This window comes from Hemiscyllium ocellatum, chromosome 12, assembly GCF_020745735.1.
Source record: "Hemiscyllium ocellatum isolate sHemOce1 chromosome 12, sHemOce1.pat.X.cur, whole genome shotgun sequence".
NCBI classification, from domain to species: Eukaryota; Metazoa; Chordata; class Chondrichthyes; order Orectolobiformes; family Hemiscylliidae; genus Hemiscyllium; species Hemiscyllium ocellatum.
Genome location: NC_083412.1, coordinates 102,705,333 through 102,730,073, shown reverse-complemented (window position 1 = coordinate 102,730,073; position 24,741 = coordinate 102,705,333). Strand labels below are relative to the sequence as shown.

The 24,741-nt window shown below is 44.2% G+C and overlaps 1 protein-coding gene across 1 annotated transcript in view; it reads left to right on the top strand.

The window, feature by feature from the left end:
- LOC132820642 (ubiquitin-associated and SH3 domain-containing protein A-like) overlaps nt 1–24,741 on the top strand; it is a 113,281-nt gene that overhangs the window by 25,041 nt on the left and 63,499 nt on the right. Inside the window, exons 3-4 of the mRNA XM_060832844.1 lie at nt 1,823–2,009; nt 13,995–14,193. Coding sequence (XP_060688827.1) covers nt 1,823–2,009; nt 13,995–14,193 — 386 coding nt within the window. The remainder of the gene's footprint in view (nt 1–1,822; nt 2,010–13,994; nt 14,194–24,741) is intronic.

Genomic DNA, 24,741 nt, shown 5'->3' with positions numbered 1-24,741 from the left:
GGGAAGGATACGGCCCCATCACAGGGAAGGTTACGGCCTCATCACAGGGAAGGTGACGGCCCCATCACAGGGAAGGGTACGGCCCCATCACAGGGAAGGGTACGGCCCCATCACAGAGAAGGTTACGGCCTCATCACAGAGAAGGTGACGGCCCCATCACAGGGAAGGTTACGGCCCCATCACAGGGAAGGTTACGGCACCATCACAGGGAAGGTGACGGCCTCATCACAGGGAAGGATACGGCCCCATCACAGGGAAGGATACGGCCCCATCACAGGGAAGGGTACGGCCCCATCACAGGGAAGGTGATGGCCCCATCATATCATCACTGGAATGGACTGTCAATCCAGAGGTCCAGGTAATATTCCGGGTTTGAATCCCATCATGGCAGGTGATGGAATTTCAATTCAATAAAGATCTGGAATGAAGAGTCCAATGACTCTGAAGGGATGAAGTCTGACTCCAGGTGTACCATAATGTGGTGGACTCTTGTCTGCCCCCAACAGACAGGCAATAAATTCTGACCCAGCCAGCAATGCCCTCATCTCTGAAATCAATATTTGGAGCAAATTATCTAAGGGAATGGTGGCTTTTCTTTAAAACTTCCGTAGATTCTGGAGGAGTTCCTACAGGTTGAGAGGAGTGAAATGCAAAATCTTTATTTAAAAACGGAGGGAGAGAAAAAGTGGAGATATACATCCCAGTTAGCCAGTAATGAGGAAAATGCTGGAATCTATTCTAAAAGATGAGAGGACAGGACACTTGGAAAGCATTGGGAGGTTTAGAGAGAGTCGGCATGGGTTTAAGACAGGAACGCTTGCTTAACTATTCTGGAGTTTTCCAAGTATTGTAATAAGAAAAGATAAATGTGTTATGGAACATAACTGTTCTAATCCTTAATTATTTGTAAGATAACTTGGGGCTTTCTTTATTTTCCCGCCAGTATCCTTTCATGGCCTTTTCTCACTCCTGATTTCCTGTTTCAGTTTCCTCTTACACATTTTATTCTCCTCGAAGACTTCTGCAGGTTTGAGCCCTTGGTCTCTGCCATAACATCCCTTTTCCTCTTTATAAAATCCTGTATCTTCCTTGATAATCCTTTTGCTGGACTAGATTACTTACAGTATGGAAACAGGCCCTTCGGCCCAACAAGCCCACACTGACCCGCCGAAGTGCAACCCACCCATACCCCTACATTTACCCCTTACCTAATACTGCGGGCAATTTAGCATGGCCAATTCACCTAACCTACACATCCTTGGACTGTGGGAGGAAACCGGAGCACCCGGAGGAAACCGACACAGACACGGGGAGAACGTGCAAACTCCACACAGTCAGTCGCCTGAAGTGGGAATTGAACCCAGGTCCCTGACGCTGTGAGGCAGCAGTGCTAACCACTGTGCCACCATGCAGACTCCTTTTCTATATTGAACATGGCAGCTGTGCATGAATATTTCCTTTTTGGATGTCTCTTTGTGATGTCACTTTATTCCCTTGTTCATTATTCAGAAAGATAACTCAAGGCTGAGGTCCCAGAGCAAGCCCCCTTAGGGATACCATTCATCTTGATTGAAAGTGGACTGGGTTAGACACTCAGAGAGATTGTAGAGTCATGACAATACTCCCCACTTCCTCAAGTTGCAGATCCATGGCCCCCTGTCACACTCTCCACCTGGCCTTTGCAGTTGGCCTGCTCTATGTAATAGTGGCCAATATGTCCTTTGTGTCTATAGTCACAGAAGCTGTTTGATTAAGATGATCCAATACAATTCACTTCAAAGTAGCACTTCGCAGATCGATGAAGATTATTTTTCTTCAACAGGATATTCGCTCACCGTAATGATCCCACTTTAGAAGATCTCATCCCGCAAGAGTATGTTCTGTACCTGTGTCCGTCAGGTCCACTCTGGGACAAGCTAATGGCCTTCTGGTCCAAAAGTCAACAACACTGCGGTCGGAATCCAGCACATGAAGTCTTCCCCCATGTTACTCTCTGCCACTTCTTCACAGTAAGGCCACTTTGTATCTGTGGAATATTTGCGAAAGACTTTGATGTTGTTAATGTGATCTTAAAAGGTGTTTGATTTTATAGAAGCTTTAAGGTGAAATAACCAATGAAAACCCAAGGTTTCTAATGTGGATGGGCTGCTTGGAGTGAATGATTTCTGTGCTCATTGTGTTCAGATGCAGTGATATGAAAACAGCATTCGTGGTCAGTTCAACATGGTTACCTTTGCACTTGTGTCGTCACAAACATTTTTCATTCGTGCGAAGACAGATTAGTTCTTGAGGTACAAGGAGTAAAGCTTATGCTATTTCAACTTTCCCAACATAAATTGGGATAGTTATAGTGTTAAGGGGGTGGATTTCTTGTCATGTATCCAGCGAGCTTGTTGTATCGATAAGTCAAAGGCCCAACAAAGGACATTGCAATACTGGATGTGGATCTCGGGAAAGAAGTCAGACAAGTGTTTGATGTGGTGGCCCTTTGGCCCTCAATGAGGGGAAATAGGGAAACTGGTGAAATCCACATTGATCCCGTGTGGTTGGAGGGTTCCAAGGTGGAAGATGAGATGTTCAGCAGCTGTATGAGGGGTGGTTCTTTCATCAAACAGGAACTGGGACAGCTTGGTATCTAGTGAAGCTGTGGGCTGAGTCTTGAAGCCTGTCTTCAAAGTTTGGACTGCTCTTTCCTGCAGACCATTGGATGACGGATGGTATGGAGCTGTCCTTAGATATCCAATACCATTCGACTTTAGGAAATACTCAATATCCCAGCTTGTAAATGATATCCCAATACATAGGACCAGCACTTCCAAGAGTCCATGTGCTGCAAAAGATGCTTGCAACTTTTCTAAAGCCGAAAGAACTGTGGATGCTGTAAATCAGAGAGAAAGATAGAGTTCGCTGGAAGAGCTCAGCAGGTCTGGAAACTTCTGTGGAGGGAAATCAGGGTTAATGCTTCAGGTCAAATGCCCCTTCCTCAGAACTGAGGGTAGCTTGGAAAATGTAAGTTTATATGCAGAGGATAGGGTGGAGGGAGAGGTAAGGAATAAATGATGGTCAGGGATAGAGCCCAAAGAGAGAGGAGAGCAGTTAGACAGACAAAGAAGCGGAGATTAGAGTGGTGCTGGAAAAGCACAGCAGGTCAGGCAGCATCCGAGGAGCAGGAAAAATCGATGTTTCAGACAAAAGCCCTCCGAGATGGATTCTTAGAGCAGCTGGTGCTGGAGCCTACCAGGGAGAAGGCAATTCTGGATCTGGTATTGTGTAACGAACCAGAATTGATCAGGGACCTCAAAGTGAAGGAGCCATTGGGAAGTAGTGACCATAATACAATAAGCTTCAATCTGCAATTTGAGAGGGAGAGGGTACAATCGAAAGTGACAATATTTCTGTTGAATAAAGGGAACTATGGAGCTAAGAGGGAGGAGCTGGCCAAAGTTCAATGGTTCAATACCTTAGCAGGGATGACAGTGGAGGAACAATGGCGGATATTTCTGTGTATAATGCAGAAGATGCAGGATCAGTTCATTCCAAAAAGGAAGAAAGATCCCAGGAGGAGGCATGGGTGGCCGTGGCTGACGAGGGAAGTTAAGAAACATATGAAGTTAAAAGAGAAAAAGTATAACATAGCAAAGATAATTGGGAAAACTGAGGATTGGGAAGCTTTTAAAGAACAACAGAGGATCACTAAGAAGGAAATACGCAGAGAAAAAATGAGGTTCGAAGGTAAACTGGCCAATAATATAAAGGAGGATAGTAAAAGTTTTTTTAGGTATGTGAAAGGCAAAAAAATGGTTAAGACTAAAATTGGGCCCTTGAAGACAGAAACAGGGAAATATATTACGGGGAACAAAAAAATGGCAGAAGAATTGAATTGGTACTTCAGATCTGTGTTCACTGGGGAAGACACAAGCAATCTCCCTGAGGTAACAGTGGCTGAAGGACCAGAACTGAAGGGAATTTATATTTGCCAGGAATTGGTGTTGGAGAGACTGTTAGGTCTGAAGGTTGATAAGTTCCCGGGGCCTGATGGTCTACATCCCAGGGTACTGAAGGAGGTGGCTCGAGAAATTGTGGATGCGTTGGTGATTATTTTCCAGAGTTCAATAGATTCAGGATCAGTTCCTACGGATTGGAGGGTGGCTAATGTTATACCACTTTTTAAGAATGGAGCGAGAGAGAAAGCAGGAAATTATAGACCAGTTAGTCTGACCTCAGTGGTGGGAAAGATGCTGGAGTCTATTATAAAGGATGAGATTACGGCACATCTGGATAGTAGTAACAGGATAGGTCAGAGTCAGCATGGATTTATGAAGGGGAAATCGTGCTTGACTAATCTTCTGGAATTTTTTGAGGATGTAACTCTGAAGATAGACGAGGGAGATCCAGTAGGTGTAGTGTACCTGGACTTTCAGAAAGCTTTTGATAAAGTCCCACACAGGAGGTTAGTGAGCAAAATTAGGGCGCATGGTATTGAGGGCAAAATACTAACTTGGATTGAAAGTTGGTTGGCTGATAGGAAACAAAGGGTAGTGATAAACAGCTCCATTTCGGAATGACAGGCAGTGACCAGTGGGGTACCGCAGGGATCAGTGCTGGGACCGCAGCTTTTTACAATATATGTTAATGATATAGAAGATGTTATTAGCAATAACATTAGCAAATTTGCTGACAATACTAAGCTGGGTGGCAGGGTGAAATGTGAGGAGGATGTTAGGAGATTACAGGGTGACCTGGACAGGTTAGGTGAGTGGTCAGATGCAGTTTAATGTGGATAAATGTATGGTTATCCACTTTGGTGGCAAGAACAGGAAGGCAGATTACTACCTCAATGGAATCAATTTAGGTAAAGGGGCAGTACAGAGAGATCTGGGTGGTCTTGTACACCAGTCAATGAAGGTAAGCATGCAGGTACAGCAGGTAGTGAAGAAGGCTAACAGCATGCTGGCCTTCATAACAAGAGGAATTCAGTGTAGAAGCAAAGAGGTTCTTCTGCAGCTGTACAGGGCCCTGGTGAGACCTCACCTGGAGTACTGTGTGCAGTTCTGTTCTCCAAATTTGAGGAAAGACATTCTGGCTATTGAGGGAGTGCAGCGTAGTTTCACAAGGTCAATTCCTGGAATGGCGGGACTACCTTGCGCTGAAAGACTGGAGCGACTGGGCTTGTATACCCTTGAGTTTAGAAGACTGAGAGGGGATCTGATTGAGACATATAAGATTATGAAAGGATTGGATACTCTGGAGGCAGGAAACATATTTCTGCTGATGGGTGAGTGCCGAACCAGAGGACACAGCTTAAAAATACAGGGTAGACCATTTAGGACAGAGATGAGGAGAAACGTCTTCACCCAGAGAGTGGTGGCTGTGTGGAATGCTCTGACCCAGAGGGCAGTGGAGGCCCAGTCTCTGGATTCATTTAAGAAAGAGTTGGATAGAGCTCTCAAGGATAGTGAAATCAAGGGTTATGGAGATAAGGCAGGAACAGGATAATGATTAAGGATGATCATCCATGATCATATTGAATGGCGGTGCAGGCTCGAAGGGCAGAATGGCCTACTCCTGCATCTATTGTCTATTGTCTATTGTTGACGTGGTGTACTTGGACTTTAGTAAAGCCTTTGATAAGGTTCCACATGGTAGGCTGTTGGAGAAAATGCAGAGACATGGAATTGAAGGTGATTTAGCAGTTTGGATTAGAAACGCTTTCTGTAAGAAGGCAGCAAGTGATGATTGATGGAAAATATTCAGCCTGGAGTTTGGTTACTAGTGGTGAGACACAAGAATCTGTTTTGGGACCACTGCTGTTTGTCATTTTTATAAATGACTTAGACGCAGGCATAGGTAGATGGATTAGTAAATTTGCAAATGACACTAAAGCCGGTGGAGTCGTGGACAGTTTGGAAGAACATTACAGGTTGTGGGGGACTTGGATAAACTGCAGAATTGGGCTGAGAGGTGGCAAATGGAGTTCAATGCAGCTAAATGTGAGGTGATGCACTTTGGGAAGAATAACAGGATGGCAGAGTACTTGGTCAATGGAAAGATTCTTGGTAGTGTGGATGTGCAGAGGGATCTTGGAGTCCATATACATAGATCCCTGAAAGTTACCACCCAGGTGGATAGTGCTGTTAAGAAGGCATATGGTGCGTTAGGTTTCATTGGCAGAGGGATTGAGTTCCGGAGCCGTAATGTCATGCTGCAATTATACAAAACGCTGGTGCGGCCACACTTGGAATATTGTGTACAGTTCTGGTCGCCCCATTTACAGGAAGGATGTGGAAGCATTGGAAAAGGTGCAGAGGAGATTTACCAGGATGTTGCCTGGTCTGGAGGGAAGGTCTTATGAGGAAAGGCTGAGAGACTTGGGTCTGTTCTCATTGGAAAGAAGAAGGCTAAGAGGGGATTTGATAGAGACATACAAGATGATCAGAGGATTAGATAGGGTAGACAGTGAAAATCTTTTTTCTAGGATGATGACGTCAGCTTGTATGAGGGGGCATAACTACAGATTGAGGGGTGATAGATTTAAGACAGATGTCAGAGGCAGGTTCTTTACTCAGAGAATGCCTGCCTGCTAATGTAGTCAACTCAGCCACATTAGGGAGATTTAAACAAACCTTAGATAAACTCATGGATGATTTTGGGAGAGTGTAAGGGGACGAGCTGAGAATAGTTCGCAGGTTGGCGCAACATCGAGGGCCAAAGGGCCTGTTCTGCGCTGTATTGTTCTATGTTCTAGAACATCAATGCTCTGTGAAGTAGTCACCCAGTCTATGCTTCATTTCCCCAATGTAGAAGAGATCACATTGTGAGCAGCAAATGCAGTCAACTAGATTGTGAGAATTACAGGTAAAGTGTTGCTTCATCTGGTAGGTAAATTTGGGACCTTGGATACTAAGGAGAGAGGAAGTAAATAGACAAATGTTACAACTTCTGTGGCTGCAGGGGGAGGTGTCCTGAGGCTGATGGAGAGAGTTGGGAGTGAAGGAGGAGTGGACCAGGTGTCCGGGAGGGAATTGTCCCTGTGGAAGGTGGACAATGGAGGGGAAAGGAAAATGTGTCTGGTGATGGCATCTCGTTGGAGATGGTGGAAATGGCAGCTTATGGTCCTCTGGATGTGGAAGCTGTTGGGATGGTAGGTCAGGATAATGAAGAACTCATGCCCAAAACATCGACTCTCCTACTTCTCGAATGCTGCCTGACCTGCTGTGCTTTTCCTGTTCCAGTCTCTTTGACTCTGAATTCTCCAGCATCCACAGTCCTCTCTTTCTCCATGGATGAGGGGGACCCTATCATTGTTATGGGAATGAGGGCTGAAAGTGCGGAAGATGGGTTGGACCTGGTTGAGGGCCATCAACAACAGTGTTGGAGAATCCTCGGTTGGAGATGAATATTTGTGATGGAGATGGAGGAACTGAGAGAATGGAATGGATTCTTTACAGGAAGCTGGGTGTGAGGATGGATAGTCCAAGTAACTGTGGGAGTCAGGGGTTTGTAATGGAATTTAGTGGCCAGTCAATCCCCAGAAATGGTAACAGAGATGTTGAGGAAGGGAAAGGAGGAGTCAAAGATAGACCAGGTGAAAGTGAGGGCAGGTTGGAAACTGGAAACAAAATTGATCACTGGGGCCCATGCGAATACCCTTGGCCTCCCCTCTGACCTGAGTTAACCCACAATTCCTTGGACTCATTACAGCAGGTTCAGAATATCCAGTTTGTGGGCTCCAGCTGCCACCTCTTTACCATGGATGTGTAATCCCTGTTACACATCCATCCCCCTTCAGGATGGTCTCAGGGCTCTTCGATTCTTCTTAGAACAAAGGCCTGAACCATCTCCATCCACCACCACCCACCTCTGCTTGGACTGAACTTGTCCTCACTCTGAACGAGTTTTCTTTTTACTCCTCTCATTTTCTTCACACATTCCCCTCTCCCGCCTTGTCCACCTTCTGCAGGGACCATTCACTCCAGGGCACCCAGGTCAGGAATAAAGGGCCTTTGCCTGAAATATCAACTCTCCTGCTCCTCGGATGCTGCCTGACCTGCTGTGCTTTTCCAGCACCACTCTAATCTTGCCTTACCTGTTATACTCCATGCATTATAATAAATACACTCCAGACCCCAGTCCCACCTTGTTCATTAATCTGACCCTGCCTGTTCTTCCTATTAGATTTTCTTGATTTAACTTCTAACGTTTCCTCAGATATACCACTTACTGACCCACTGCTCTGGTTCCCATCCCCCACCACACTAACTCAAATCCTCCCGAATGGCCCTCACAATCCTCCCTACAAGGATATTAGTGTCCCTCGCATTTAGATGCAACCTGTCCCTTTTACATGTCCCACCTGCACTGGAAGTGATCCCAAAGATCTAGCTCTCTGAAGCTTTCCCTCCAATACTAGCTCTTTACACTTACGTTCAATTGCTTTACCTTCTCATTTCTGGCCTCAGCATGGCACAAAAATTAATCCCGAGGTTACAGCCTGCTTTTTAGCTTTCCACCTCATTCTCTAAATTCCCTTTCCAGGATCTCATCTCTTTTCCTATCTATTTCATTAGTAGCAAGATAGTTCACAACCTCGAGCTGCTCCCACTTCCCTTTCAGAATGTCCTCTCCCTGCTCAGAGATATCCCTGTTCCTGACACCAGGGAGGCAACACACCATCCTGGAATCTCACCTCGCAGCCATAGAAACACTATACCCCTGACCATGGAGTCCTTATCACTGCTACTCATCTCCACTCAGACATTAGCTGCTCTGGGGGGGGGGCAGTCTGGCCACTGCTGTGGCTTTTCTCTGAGAGGAGCCACATGGGGACTCAGTGGTTCGCACTGATGCCTCACAGCACCAAGGACCCACGTTCAATTGGGCGACTGTCCGTATGGAGTTTGCACATTCTCTGCGTGGGTTTCCTTCGGGTGCTCTGGTTTCCTCCCACACTCCAAAGGTGTGCAGGCCAGGTGAATTGGCCTAGCCAAGTTGCCCCATTGTGTTCAGGGATGTGTAGGTTAGCTGGGTTAGTCAGGGGAAATGTAGAGTAATGAGTCTGGTTGGCTTACACCAAGGGTCTGTGTGGACTTGTTGGGCCGAAGGGCCTGTTTTCACACTGTAGGGATTCTAGTTCTAGTTCTAATTCTAATTCTCATGTACACATGAGGTGAATTGGCCTTGGAAATTGCCCAAAGTGTTCAGGGATGTGGGTTAGCCATGGGAAATGCAGGATTACAGCGATAAGGTAGGGGGATGGGTCTGGGTGAGATGCTCTTCAGAGGGAAGTTTGGGCCACATGGCCTGTTTGCAACAGTAGTGATTCTATGATCCTATGAGAGACCATCTCCTCGAACAACATCCGAGACCTCTGCTTGTTTGAGAGAGGATTAGTCATAAGGGTCTCCTGCACTGCTGCCTGCCCCACCTTGTGGTCACCTGTCTATCCTGAGGGGATGCTAAAGGGATGTTTCTCCTTGTGACGGAGAGGAATCCAGTTTCAAAAGAAAGGCCCCTGCATTTAAAACTGATAAGACAAGAAGTACTTTATTTCAGAGGGTTATGTGTCTGGAAAAGTGATAGTGGTGGGCTCATTGAGTCTTTTTCAGGCAAAGACAGTTAGATTTGTGATGAACAAGGGAGTTACATGTTATTGGGGGTAAACAATAATATATTGGGAGTACATAGTAATATATTGGGAGTACACACTAATATATCAGAGGTACACAGTAATATATTGGGGGTACACAGTAATATATTGGGAGTACACAGTAATATATTGGGGGTACACAGTAACATATCAGAGGTACACAGTAATATATTGGGGGTACACAGTAATATATCAGAGGTACACAGTAATGTATTGGGGGTACACAGTAATATATCGGGGGTACGCAGTAATATATCCAGGGGTACACAGTAATATATCGGGGGTACACAGTAATATATCGGGGGTACACTAATATATTGGGGGTACACAGTAATATATCGGAGGTACACAGTAATATATTGGGGGTACACAGTAATATATCGGGGGTACACAGTAACATATCGAGAGTACACAGTAATATATCCAGAGGTACACAGTAATATATTGGAGTACACAGTAATATATCGGTGTACACAGTAACATATCGAGAGTACACAGTAATATATCCAAGGGTACACAGTAATATATCGGGGTACTCAGTAATATATCAGAGTGCACATGATATATTGGGGGTAAACAGTGATATATTGGAGCACACAGTAATATATTGAGGGTACATAGTAATATATTGGGGTTACACAGTAATATATTGGAGTTACACAGTAATATATCAGGTTACACAGTAATATATTGGGGGTACACAGTAATAAGTTGGAGGTACACAGTAATATATCGGGGGTACACAGTATTATATCACAGTACACAATAATGTATTGGAGGTACACAGTAATATATTGGAGGTACACCATAATATATTAGGGGTACACAGGAAAATATCGGAGTACACAATAATATATTGGAGTTTTACACTAAAATATCAGAGGTACGCAGTAATATATTGGAGTACATAGTAATATATTGGAGGTACACAGTATTATATCAGAGCACACAGTAATATATTGGGAGTACACAATAATATATTGGAGTTACACAGTAATATATCAGAGATACGCAGTAATATATTGGCGTACATAGTAATATATTGGAGGTACACAGTATTATATCAGAGTACACAGTAATATATTGGGAGTACACAATAATGTATTGGAGTTACACAGTAATATATCAGAGGTACGCAGTAATATATTGGAGTACATAGTAATATATTGGAGGTACACAGTATTATATCAGAGTACACAGTAATACATTGGAGGTACACAGTAATACATTGGAGGTACACAGTAATATATCGGAGTACACAGTAATATATTGGAGGTAGACAGTAATATCTTGGGTGTACGCAGTAATATATTAGAGTACACATCCATATATTGGAGGTAGACACTAATATAATGGGAGTACACAGTAATATATCGGTGCACACTGTAATATATCCAGGGGTACACAGTAATATATCGGGGGTACACAGTAATATATCGGAATACGCAGTAATATATTGGGGTTACACAGTAATATATCGGAGCACACAGTAATATATCGGAGTACACAGTAGTATTTTGGTGGTACACATTAATATATCGGAGTACACAGCAATATATTGGAGATAGACACTAATAAAATGGGAGTACACAGTAATATATGGGGGATACACAGTAATATATCAGAGCACACAGTAATATATCGGAGTACACAGTAATATATTGGTGCAAATTAATATATCGGAGATGCACAGTAATATATTGGGGGTACACAGTAGTATATTGGGGGTATACAGTAATATAGCAGAGTACACAGTAATATATCAGAGGTATGCAGTAATACATTGGAGTACACAGTAATATATTGGAGGTACACAGTAATATATCGGGGGTACACAGTAATGTATTGGAGGTACACAGTAATATATCGGGGTACATAGCAATATATCGGAGTACACAGTAATATATCGGAGGTACACGTTAATATATTGGGGTACATAGCAATATATCGGAGTACACAGTAATATATCGGGGGTACACAGTAATATATCGGAGTACATAGCAATATATTGGAGCATACAGCAATATATTGGATGTGGACAGTAATATATTGGGAGTACACAGTAATATATTGGAGATAGACAGTAATTTCCTGGGGGTACACCGTAATATATCAGAGGTAAAAATTAATATGTCAGAGATACACAGTAATATATTGGGGGTACACAGTAATATATTGGGGGTATACAGTAATATATTGGAGGTACTCAGTAATATATTAGGGGTATACAGTAATATATTGGAGGTATACATAAATATATTGGGGATACACAGTAATATATCAGAGTACACAGTAATATATCAGAGGTATGCAGTAATATATTGGAGTACACAGTAATATATTGGAGGTACACAGTAATATATCAGAGGTATGCAGTAATATATTGGAGTACACAGTAATATATTGGAGGTACACAGTAATATATCAGAGTACACAGGAATATATTGGAGGTACACAGTAAGACATCGGAGTATACAGTAATATATCAGAGGTACACAGTAATATATTGGAGTACACAGCAATATATTGGAGGTAGACACTAATATATCGGGGGTACACAGTAATATATTGGGGGTAGACAGTAATATATTGGGTGTACACAGTAATATATCAGAGTATACAGCAATATATTGGAGGTAGACACTAATAAAATGGGAGTACACAGTAATATCTTGGGGGTATATAGTAATATCTTGGGGGTACATAGTAATATCTTGAGGGTACACAGTAATATATTGGGGTACACAGTAGTATATTGGAGGCACACAGTAATATATCGGAGTACACAGTAATATATTGGAGGTAGACAGTAATATCTTGGGTGTACACAGTAATATATCAGAGTATACAGCAATATAATGGAGGTAGACACTAATAAAATGGGAGTACACAGTAATATATTGGAGGTAGACAGTAATATCTTGGGGGTACATAGTAATATCTTGGGGGTACATAGTAATATATTGGGGGTACACAGTAATATATTGGAGGTACACAGTAATATATCAGAGTACACAGTAATATATTGGAGGTAGACAGTAATATCTTGGGTGTACACAGTAATATATCAGAGTATACAGCAATATATTGGAGGTAGACACTAATAAAATGGGAGTACACAGTAATATATTGGGGGTATACAGTAATATAGCAGAGTACACAGTAATATATTGGAGGTATGCAGTAATATATTGGAGTACACAGTAATATATTGGAGGTACACAGTAATATATCGGAGTACACAGGAATATATTGGAGGTACACAGTAATATATTGGGGGTACACAGTAATATATTGGGGGTAGACAGTATTATATCAAAGTATACAGCAATATATTAGAGGTAGACACTAATAAAATGGGAGTACACAGTAATATATTGGAGGTAGACAGTAATATCTTGGGGGTACATAGTAATATCTTGGGGGTACATAGTAATATATTGGGGGTACACAGTAATATATTGGAGGTAGACAGTAATATCTTGGGTGTACACAGTAATATATCAAAGTATACAGCAATATATTGGAGGTAGACACTAATAAAATGGGAGTACACAGTAATATATTGGGGGTACACAGTTATATATCGGAGGTACTCAGTAATATTTCGGAGGTACACAGTAATTAGAATTAAGGCAACAATCAGAACAACTGTGGGAAAGGCATCGCAAGCTCCAGGGCTAAATAGTCTTTTCCTGCAAATAATTCAAGTACATATGATCCTAATCATCTGGATGAGATCAGCTCCAACAACATTCAAGAAGGTTGACACCATCCAGGACAAAGTCACCCCCTTGATTGGCATCACATCCACTCCCTCCACCAGCTACACCCAGCAGCAGCAGTGTGTACAACCTACAGTATGCACTTGAAGAATCTCACCACAGATCCTTAGACAGCACCTTCTAAACCCACGACCACTTCCATCTAGAAGGATGAGAGCAGCAGAAATAAAAACAAATTGTTGGAAAAGTGGGTCTGTCAGCATCAATGGATAAAAATCAGAGTTAATGTTTTGGGTCCAGTGACCCTTCCTCAGAATTGGGATAGCAGACACAGTTCCCCTCCAAGACACCACCATCCTAACTTGCAAATATATCTGCATTCCTTCATTGTGACTGGATCCACATTGTGGACCTTCCCCCTAGCAATGGCACTGTGCGTGTACCTGCAACAAACGGCAGGGGGTCACCTCAACATCACCCTCTTTAGGACAGTAAGGAATAGGCAGCAACTGTTGGCCCTGGCAACAATGTGCACATGCTGTGAATTTATGTAAAAAAAATCTGAAGTTGAAAGTTGTGAATGGCTCAGTGACTGCTGTGATTATTTGTATTTCTAATTGCAGTGTGAAGACTGTAAAATGGAGAATTTGTACGAAGCACTAAAGAAAGCAGGGGACAAGTTTGCTGGCTGTTTCCCAACCTGCCTCTATCTGAGACTTCACTCAAGCCCCAGTTATGTCGGATACTTCTTTGATGAAACAAGTGCTGACATCATCAAACAATTTGGACTTGCCTTTGCAGCAGAAGCAAGAGCCTTGGCAGGTACGGGATGAGGAGTCCTCAGTGGTATCTCATTAAGCATCTGTAGTGAGATCATACTGGGGATGTAGAGAGATGTGTGTCTTCTCTCAAGCAGCTGAACAATAACCTTTAATTAAACAGTTTACACAATATACGTAATTGGGGAGGAGAGGCCATTCTGAGAAATTTGCTGATTCAGTTTTGGTTGCAAAAAAATCTCACTGTCAGTGGCATCACTGATACAACCACCCTGGCTCTTTTTCTGTATCACTATAAGTTAGTGTTATTTCCATATAACATTTCCCTTAACATTAAACCATTAACATTTAGTTCAACATTTAACCATCAGCATTTCTTACCCCTCCCTTGACAAGAGTCTCTTTGACTCTGTCTCTTGGGGAGGACGACACTTTAGTCATTCACATTCTGATGGACATTGAGCAGCTGTGTGACTGGGCATGACTATTAGCAGCTGGAGCAGAACCCCATCTCAAGGTTTTGTGCAATTAGTGCTGGACAATTAATCCAGAAAGTAATGTTTTGGGAACACTGTTTCAAATCCCACCATGGCAGATAGTGGAATTTGAATTTAATTTAAAAATTTCTGGAATTAAGAGTTTATTGATGACCAGGAAACCACTGTCAGTTGTTATAAAAGCCCATGGGTTTTAATAGCATCCTTCAGGAAGGAAACTGCCAACCTGACCTGGTCTGGCCAATACATGACTCGAGCACCACAGCAACAGAGTGACTCTGAACTACCCCTGAGTAATCAGCACTGGCCTCACCAGCAATCACCTACATCCCATGAATGAATAAAAATGTATTGGCCATGATGATGAAAGTTCAGTGAAGGAATGTCTTCAGGATGCAAGCTGTACTGGAAGAAGAAAAGACAGAGATTGAAAAGGAAGGGGTCGTAGTTCAGTTCCTCTTTGTACGTCATGGACAAACTGCAGCAGCAGCTTTCGGAGATGGATAGTCTGCAGATGTGTAGGGATGACCACAGAAAAATAACTAAATTCCATTCCAGGGAATCAGGGTGGTTGACGGTCAGAAAAGGAAAAATATCTTGTGAACATTTGGTTTAAAGTGGGAATTATTTTATTATTTTTCACTCGTGAGACATGGCCATCACTGACTGGCTAGCATTTATCGCCCAGGGGGGAGTGAGCTGCCTTCTTGACTCATTCCAGTCCATGAGCTCACGATGCCCTTAGAGAGGGAATTCCAGGATTTTGATCTATTGACAGTGAAGGAACAGTGAATATTTACAAGTCAGGATGGTGAGTGGCTTAGAGGGGAACTTGCCGGTAGCAGTGTTCCCATGTTCCTGCTGCCCTTGTCCCTCTCGATGGAAGTGGTTGTGGGTTTGGAAGGTGCTGAGGAACTTTGGTGAGTTTCTGCAGTGTGTTGTGTAGATGGTACACACTGCTGCTGCTAATGAGGGAGTGGATGCTTGTGGATGTGGTGTCAATCACTGCTGCTTTGTCTTAGATGCTGTCAAGCTTTTTGAGTATTGTCGGACCTGCACCCATCCAGCTAAGTGGAGTATTCCATCACAGTGTCTTAAAAATTTAGGTCTAACATATGAGGAACGGCTGAGGATCCTGGGATTGTATTCATTGGAGTTTAGAAGATTAAGGGGAGACTTGATAGAGACGTACAAGATAATACATGGCTTGGAAAGGGTGGACGCTAGGAAATTGTTTCCATTAGGCGAGGAGACTAGGACCCGTGGACACAGCCTTAGAATTAGAGGGGGTCAATTCAGAACAGAAATCCGAAGACATTTCTTCAGCCAGAGAGTGGTGGGCCTGTGGAATTCATTGCCACAGGGTGCAGTGGAGGCCGGGACGCTAAATGTCTTCAAGGCCGAGATTGATAGATTCTTGTTGTCTCGAGGAATTAAGGGCTATGGGGAGAACGCTGGTAAGTGGAGTTGAAATGCCCATCAGCCATGATTGAATGGCGGAGTGGACTCGATGGGCCGAATGGCCTTACTTCCACTCCTATGTCTTATGGTCTTATGGTCTCATGGTCTTATGGACAGGCTTTGGGGAGTCAGGAGATGTTACTCACTGCATTATTCCTGGCCTCTGACCTGTTCTTGCAGCCACTGTTTTGATATAGCAGGTCCAGGTGAGCTTCTGGTGAATAGTGACTCCAAGGATGCTGGTAGTGGGGGATTCTGAGATGATAACACTGTTGTTCAAGAAGGGCTGCAAAGAAAAGTATGGGAACTAAAGCCCAGTGAGCCTAACATCTGTGGGGAGGTACGTTACTTAAGAAGATTCTGAGGGGTAAGATATACATGCATTTGGAAAGACAGGGAGCAGTCAGCATGGCTTTATGCATGGGAGATCATGCATCACAAACTTATTAGAGTTCTTTGATGAAGTGACCAGAAAGGTTGAGGAGGGCAGGGCAGTAGACATAGTCAAGATGGATTTCACTAAGGCCTTTGATAAGGTTCCACATGGTAGGCTGACCTGGAAGGTAAGATCAAATGGAATCCAGTGGGAGCTGATAAATTGGATCCACAGTTGGCTTGATGGTAGGAAGCAGAGGGTAATAGTGGAAGGATGCTGATCGGTCTGGAGGCCTGTGACTAGTGGAGTGCCTCAAGGGTCGGTGCTGGGCCCAGTACTGTTTGTTATCGATATCAATGACTTAAATGAGAATAGACAAGGTATGACTAGTAAGTTTGAGGATGCCACTAAAATAGGCGATATCGCGGACAGTGAGGAAGGTTATCAGAAATTGCAGCAGGACCTTGATCAGCTTGGGAAGTGGGCTGAGAAATGGCAAATGGAGTTTAATATAGATAAGTGTGAGGTGTTGCATTTGGAAAGTCAAATCAAGGTAGGAGTTTCATGGTGAATGGGAAGGCCTTAAAGAATGGAACAGAGGGACCTTGAAGTTCAGGTGTATACTTCTCTGAAAGTGGAGCCACAGGTAGACCGGACAGTGAAGGAGGGTTTTGGCACACTGGCCTTCATCAGTCACGGCATTGAGTATAGAAGTTGGCAAGTTACGTTGCAGTTCTACAGGACATTTGTGAGGCCGCACTTGGAGTATTGTGTACAATTTTAGTCACTTTGTTATAAGAAGGATGTTATTAAATTGCAAAGAGTGCAGAAGAAATGGACTGAGATATAGAGAGAGCTTAGACAAACTAGGACTTTTTTCTTTAGAGTGTAAGAGACTGAGGGGGGACCTTATATACGTGTATAAGGTCATGAGAGGCATGGATAGGGTGAATGCACTCAATAAGAGGGGAAAGAATAAACAGGAACCTGAGGGGCAACTTTTTTACACAGAGGGTGGTATGCAAATGGCATGAGCTGCCAGTGGAAGTGATTGTGGCGAGTGCATTAATAACATTTAAAAGGCATTTTGACAAATACATGGATAGGGAAGGATTAGAAGGATATGGGCCAAGTGCAGGGAAATGGGGTTAGTGTGGATGGACACTTTGGCTGGCATGGACCAGTCTGAGCCAAAGGGCCTGTCCCCGTGCTGTGGGACTCTATGATTGTCTTTTATTGAAGATGGTCATTCCCTCACATTTGAGTGGCATGAATTGTCCAAATATTGTTGCATTCCAACATTGACAGCCTCAGTATCTGAGGAGTCCTGAATGGTGCTGAACATTGGTCGAACATCAGTGAACATCCTTACTCTGACGTTACGATGGAGGGACGGTCTTTGATGAAGCAGCTGAAGATGGTTGGGCCGTGGACATTACCCTGAGGAACTCCTGCAGAGATGTCTGGAGCTCAGATGATTGACCTCCAACAACCACAACCACCTTCCTATGTATCAAGAATTACTGCAATCAATAGAGAGTTTGCCCCCTTGATACCCATTGATTCCAGTTTTGCCCGGGCTGCTTGATGCCACACTCGGTTGAATACAGCCTTGATGTCTAGGGCTGTCCTTCTCCCCTCCCCTCTGGGATTCAGCTCATTTATCCATGTTTGACCCAAGGCTGGAATGAGGTCAGGAGCTGAGTGACCCCAGGGGAACCCAAACAGGGGGGTCACTGAGCAGGTTATTGCTGAGCAGGTGCTGCTTGATAGCCCTGTTGGTAACATCTTCCATCCCTTGACTGATGATTGAGAGTAGACTGATGGGGCGGGAATTGGCCAGGTTGGATTTGTCCAACTTTTTATGTAAAGGACGTTCCTGGGCAAATTTACACATTGTTGGGAAGATATAAGTGTTGTCACTGTACTGGAACAGCATAGCTAGGGGAGCCAAATTCGGGAGCACAAGTTCAGTTTTATTGCTGGAATGTCTTCAGGGCCCATAGGCTTTATAGTATCCAGTGCTTCCAACAGTTTGCTATCACATGAAGTGAATCAAATTCACTGAAAACTGGCATTTGTGATGCTGGGAACCACTGGAGAAATCTCTAATGGATCATCCACTTGGCACTTAGAACATAGGAACATAGAACATAGAATTATACAGCACAGGAACGGGCCCCTGATGCTGTGCCACACATGACACCAACTGAAACAAACCCCTTCTGCCCTCATTTGGTCCACATCCCTCCAACCCTTGCATATTCATGTGCTTATCGAAAAGGCTTTTCCATGCCTCTGCTGTATCTACCTCCTACCATGCCCCTCGCATCTCCTTTGAACTTTCCCCCTCTCACCTTGTGAGAGGTGATCAATCTTCAGGTAAGTGTCCTCCAAGGCGGCTTTTAAAATACACAACAAAACAGAATCACCAAGCAGAGACTGAAAGCCAAGTTCCACACCCACGAAGACAGCCTCAACCGTGACCTGGGTTCATGTCGCGCTCCAGGTGACACTGCTCTGTATCTGTAAAGTCTTCCTTACTCTCACATTTTGATACCATCACCTTGATAACTTATTATGGTCTCTCTACCTTAATTAGTTTTCTACAGTTTTGGATTACTTGTCACTTTGATTAGGCCTTCAGCACAACTCCTATACCGATTGTGTTATTCCAGCCATTTGGTTTGTCTCCAGCACCACCTTATTTTTAATTTAATTGTTTGCAATTATCACTCTGCCTGAATTAATCAGATTATAGTTCATCCCTTCATTTGTTATTCAGCTGTTAACACTTTACTCACATGGTCTGACACTTTTGATCATCTCCAGAGACCAATGCAGCCTGTCAACGCCCCCCTCACACCGTTTGTCTGATCTTTTGATCTTTGTGCCCATGAACTCTGTGCCTGTGTGCTTCTCTCTCACTTCACCTGACAAAGAGGCTACTCTCTGAAAGCTTGTGATTTCAAATAAACCTAATGTCATGTGACAGAATTGTTCACCCCAAAGAACAAAGAAAATTACAGCACAGGAACAGGCCCTTCGGCCCTCCAAGCCTGTGCTAATCCAGATCCTCTCTCTAAACCTGCAACCTTTTTCTTAAGGGTCCTTATCCCTCTGCTCCCTGCCCATTCATGTATCTGTCATGTATCTTAAATTACACTATCATTCCCGTACCTATCACCTCAGCTGGCATTGCATTCCAGGCACCCACCATCCTCTGCATCAAGAACTTTCCACGCATATCTCCCTTAAACGTTTCCCTCTCACCTTGAACTCGTGACCCCTAGTAATTGAGACCCCACTCTGCGAACAAGCTTCTTGCTATCCACCCTGTCTATACCTCTCATGATTTTGTAAACCTCAATCAGGTTTCCCCCTCAACCTCTGCCTTTCTAATGAAAATAATCTTAATCTACTTAACATCTCCTCATAGCTAGCACCTTCCATACCAGGCAACATCCTCGTAAACCTTCTCTGCACCCTCTCCAAAGCATCCACATCCTTTTGGTAATGTGGTGACCAGAACTGTACACAGTATTCTAAATGTGGCCGAACCAAAGTCTTATACAACAGTACCATGACCTGCCAACTCTTGTACTCAGTACCCCGTCCAATGAAGGAAAGCAGGCCATATGCCTTCTTGACCACTCTACCAACCTGCGTTACCATCTTCAAGGGAACAGTGGACCTGAACACCCAGTTCTCTCTGTACATCAGATTTCCCCAGGGCTTTTCCATTTCCTGTTCCCCAGTCCAGTCCTGGCACCTCCACATCATAAAGTTGCAACATGACATCCGGAGTTTTGTACTCAGTTCCCCCGACCAGTAAAGGTAAGCATGTCCATACCCCTTCTTCAACACCCTATCTTCTTGTGTGGACACTGTCAGGGGGCTGTGGACTTGAACCCCAAGATCCTTCTATATATCAATGCTGTTCAGGGTCCTGCCATTAACTGTATACTTTCCCTTAACATTTGATCTCTCAAAGTGCAGCACCCCACACCTCACCAGATTGAACTCCATCTGCCATTTCTCTGCCCACATCTACAGCTGATCCATATCCTGCGGTATCCTTTGACAACCTTCTACACTATCCACAACTCCACCAATCTTTGTATTGTCTGCAAACTTACTAACCCGCTCACTTCCATTTCCATCCAAGTTGTTTATATCTCAGGAACAGCAGAGCTCCCAGGATGGATCCCTGTGGTACACCATTACTCACGGAGCTCCAGCCTGAAAAACACCCTTCCATCACTACCCTCTGTTTTCCGTGGGCAAGCCAATTCTGAATCCACGTGGCCAAGTCACTGTGGATCCCACACATCTTAAGCTTCTGGATGCGCCTACCATGGAGGCTGGTACAATTGCAACATTTAAGAGGCATCTGGATGGGTATATAAATAGGAAGGGTTTGGAGGGATATGGGCCAGGTGCTGGCAGGTGGGACTACATTGGGTTGGGATATCTGGTCGGCATGCACAGGTTGGACTGAGGGTCTGTTTCCATGCTGTACATCTCTATAACTCTATGACTCTATGAAAGCCTTATTAAAATCCATGTAAACAACATCCACTGCTCTACCTTCATCAATCACCTTCATCACCTCCTTGAAAAATTCAATCAGGTTAGTAAGACATGACCTGCCCTGCACAAAGCCATGCTGACTGTTCCTAATTAGATCATGCTTTTCCAAATTCACGTAAATTCTATCCCTAAGAATTCTCTCCAATAGCTTCCCAAACACTGATGTGAAACTCACCAGTCTGTAGTTTCCTGGATTATTCCTATTTCCCTTCTTGAACAGAGGAACAACATCAGCTCCTGGCTAGTTCTCTGAGATCTCTCCAACACCAACGAAGATACAAAGCTCTTGGTCAAGTCCCCAAAATTTCTCTGTGCCCTTGACTATAGATTACTCTTTCACTCCTCCTCGCCTACACTTTGACCCTCCCTGGTGTCTAGCAGTGCCTGTCATGGAGCCCCCGATGTGCTGCTGCTTTCCATTCGAGGTCATTCCCCAGGCCCCAACAGGTGTGCTGTGTTTGAGAGGGGAATGGTCACAGGGGACTCCTGCATCGCCTGGTCTTCTTGGTGGCCACCCAACTCTTTCCTGTATGTGTAGCTCTGACTGGTAAATGTGCTATCTGCAATGTTCTCAGCCCCAGGGATGTCCCACGGTGCATGTGTCCACAACTCTAGGCACTCCAGACTCTAACTCAGGAGCTCCAGCTGAACATGCTTCTCATACACACAGTCACCATGGAAACTGGGAGTGTTCCTGACTTCCTGCGTTGGAGAAGAGTCATTACAGAGGGTGATGTTCTCCTCCCAGCGTGAAACTTATCAAGTACAAACAGCAAATAACAGGTATTTATCCTGATGTTCACTCCCAGGGTCACTCTGACTGACACCCTCCTCAGGTATTTATCCTGATGTTCACCCCCAGGGTCACTCTGACTGACCCCCTCCTCAGGTATTTATCCTGATGTTCAGCCCCAGGTTCACCCTCGCTGACCCCCCCCCTCAGGTATTTATCCTGCTGTTCACCCCCAGGATCACTCTGACTGACACCCACCCCCCCATCTCCTCAGGTATTTATCCTCCTATTCACCCCCAGGTTCACCCTCGCTGACCCCCCCCCCCCCCCCCTCCCCCCAGGTATTTATCCAGTGGCTCCTGACTCATTTCACTCTGAGATATGCCATGCTGCCTGTGCTGCTGCTGCTGAACCTTAGGCTGTAACTCTAAATACACCAAAGCATCGAGACGATGTGTTTAAGAGACTGTGGAATTTGCTTCTACTGGGATAGCACTATTAAAACTGGAGAACGTGGGACTTACCTGAGTGTCTCCACAGGACTGTAATCTGAGGCGGACACAGTGCCCCAGCTGCAGGATGAAATGGATGCATTGCTTGATGTGGAACTCCCTCTGCAGTGTCATGAGGTCTTACTGGAAGTCAAAGGGGATTGAGGACAATTGCAAGGGAGGTGCAGAGGCAGAGAGTTAGAGATTCCATAATTGAGCACAACAATGCAACATCTGCTGACTCACTTGTGGCAAAGGAGGTTTCAAGCTAAAACAAGGGCTTGCCTGTGGAAGAGCTGCTGCCTCACTGTTCTCCTCGATAGCTGCCTGATAGAATCTGTGTGAAAAGTTGCTGAGGTACATTGACTCTGAAGATGTTGCTCCATATTCAGGATCCGAGTTAGCCAGAGTGATGTGAGGAGCAACCAGATGAGGAAGGATTGCTCCCAGATATCTGTTCTGACTGTCAGATGGGTGTCCATGAGGGATGTTTCTTCAGATGGAATTAGCAGAACTTCTGATTTTGAGTGCTGTTATCAAACTTGCAATGTTACATAATGGGACTGTTACATAACGGGTTCAATATGCTGATTAAACATTTAGCAACCATTAATTATTTTGTGCCATAGGCTGAGCTAGATGTTGAATAAACCATTGTGTTTTGCTGTTTCTCTAACTGTGCAAATTTGGACAACAACTAGAAACACAGTAATTAGGAGTAAGAGCCTGCCAATTGTCCTGTTGATATTGTTCTGTCATTCAGATTGATCCTCCATCTCAGCTCCATTCTCCCAATCTCCCCACCACCCCCACCCCACCCCCACCTCTCCAATGACTGGACAAATATTTCTTTCTTAGGTCTATTCAGCAGCTTGACCTCAATGACCTTCAGTGAAGAAATTTCTGCTTATCCAAATTCAAAATGGCCTCCCCATGTCCTGAGGCAATTTATCCGGACTCTCCGATACACCGTTGTTGCAACGAGCTTGTCCTGCTGTGTCAGAGGTTGAACCGTTTCAATGTGATCTCCTCACATTCCTTGAAGCTCCATCGAAAGGGGGCCCAGCTGACTACCAGAGGGTGTGGGCAGCCTGGAAGGGTGGTAGAGGTGGAAATTTTCAAGAAACTTAGGAAGTATTTAGGAATGTAATTGCAATGGAACAATGTGCAAGTCTACCAAACAAAGGTCTTGGACAAGCTGGGAATTACAACATGGGAAAGTGTGAGGTTAAGCACTTTGATAGGAAGAATAGAGGAGTCAGCGATTTTGTAAGTGGGGAAAGGATTCAGAAATCTGAAGCACAAAGGATTTTAGGAATCCTATTTGAGAATTCTCTTAAGGGTAACGTGTAACTTCAATTGGCAAATGTAATGTTAAAAAGTATTTCAAGAGATCTAAAATTCATGGTCTGTAACGCTCTATTCCCTGCCTATTTGGTCAAAATGCCACTTAAATGTTGTTGTTGGGTTTGCCTCCACTGCCTCCACAGGCAGAGCATTCCAGGCACTTCCTACCCTCTGTGTAAAAAAATAAGTCCCCTCAGGATACTAATTTTTCAATCTTATGAAATAGAAACTGAGAAGACCTTGAGTGGGGCAGGACACTAGATGAGTATGTCCTGTTACGGAGGGAACTAAAATTGTGGATATGGTTTGAGAAGGTGAGGTCACCTGTTCAGGATGGAGTTGAGACAGGAAGGATTCTCTCAGATGGTCATTTCAACCTCTCTCATTACATCATAAACTGCGCTGAGTCTTGAAATTCTCTACCTCAGAGATTGGGAGGATTCATGGGCAGAGTGAAAGGGATAATGGGTGTGATGAGCATCATAGGGAGATTACTGGGTTGGGGGAACGCCATGTGGTGTGTGTGGGGATCATTATGGGGACAAGATAAGTCGCAGAAAGAGGAGAGAACTCATGGGGTCACCGGGATGGTCAGCGGAAGAGTTGGTGGGGGGGGGGGGTGGGGGGGAGGTCAAGGAATTCTACTCTTATCATTCTTTAGGGGGTTTTTGTAACACAATGAATGTGACTCTCTGACACTGTGTGATCTGTCTCTGACACTGTGTGATCTGTCTCTGATACTATGTGATCTGACTCTGACACTGTGTGATCTGACTCTGATACTGTGTGATCTGACTCTGATACTGTGTGATCTGACTCTGACACTGTGTGATCTGACTCTCTGATACTGTGTGATCTGACTCTGATACTGTGTGATCTGTCTCTGATACTATGTGATCTGACTCTCTGATACTGTGTGATCTGACTCTGATACTGTGTGATCTGACTCTGATACTGTGTGATCTGACTCTCTGATACTGTGTGATCTGACTCTGACACTGTGTGATCTGACTCTCTGATACTGTGTGATCTGACTCTGATACTGTGTGATCTGTCTCTGATACTGTGTGATCTGACTCTGACACTGTGTGAT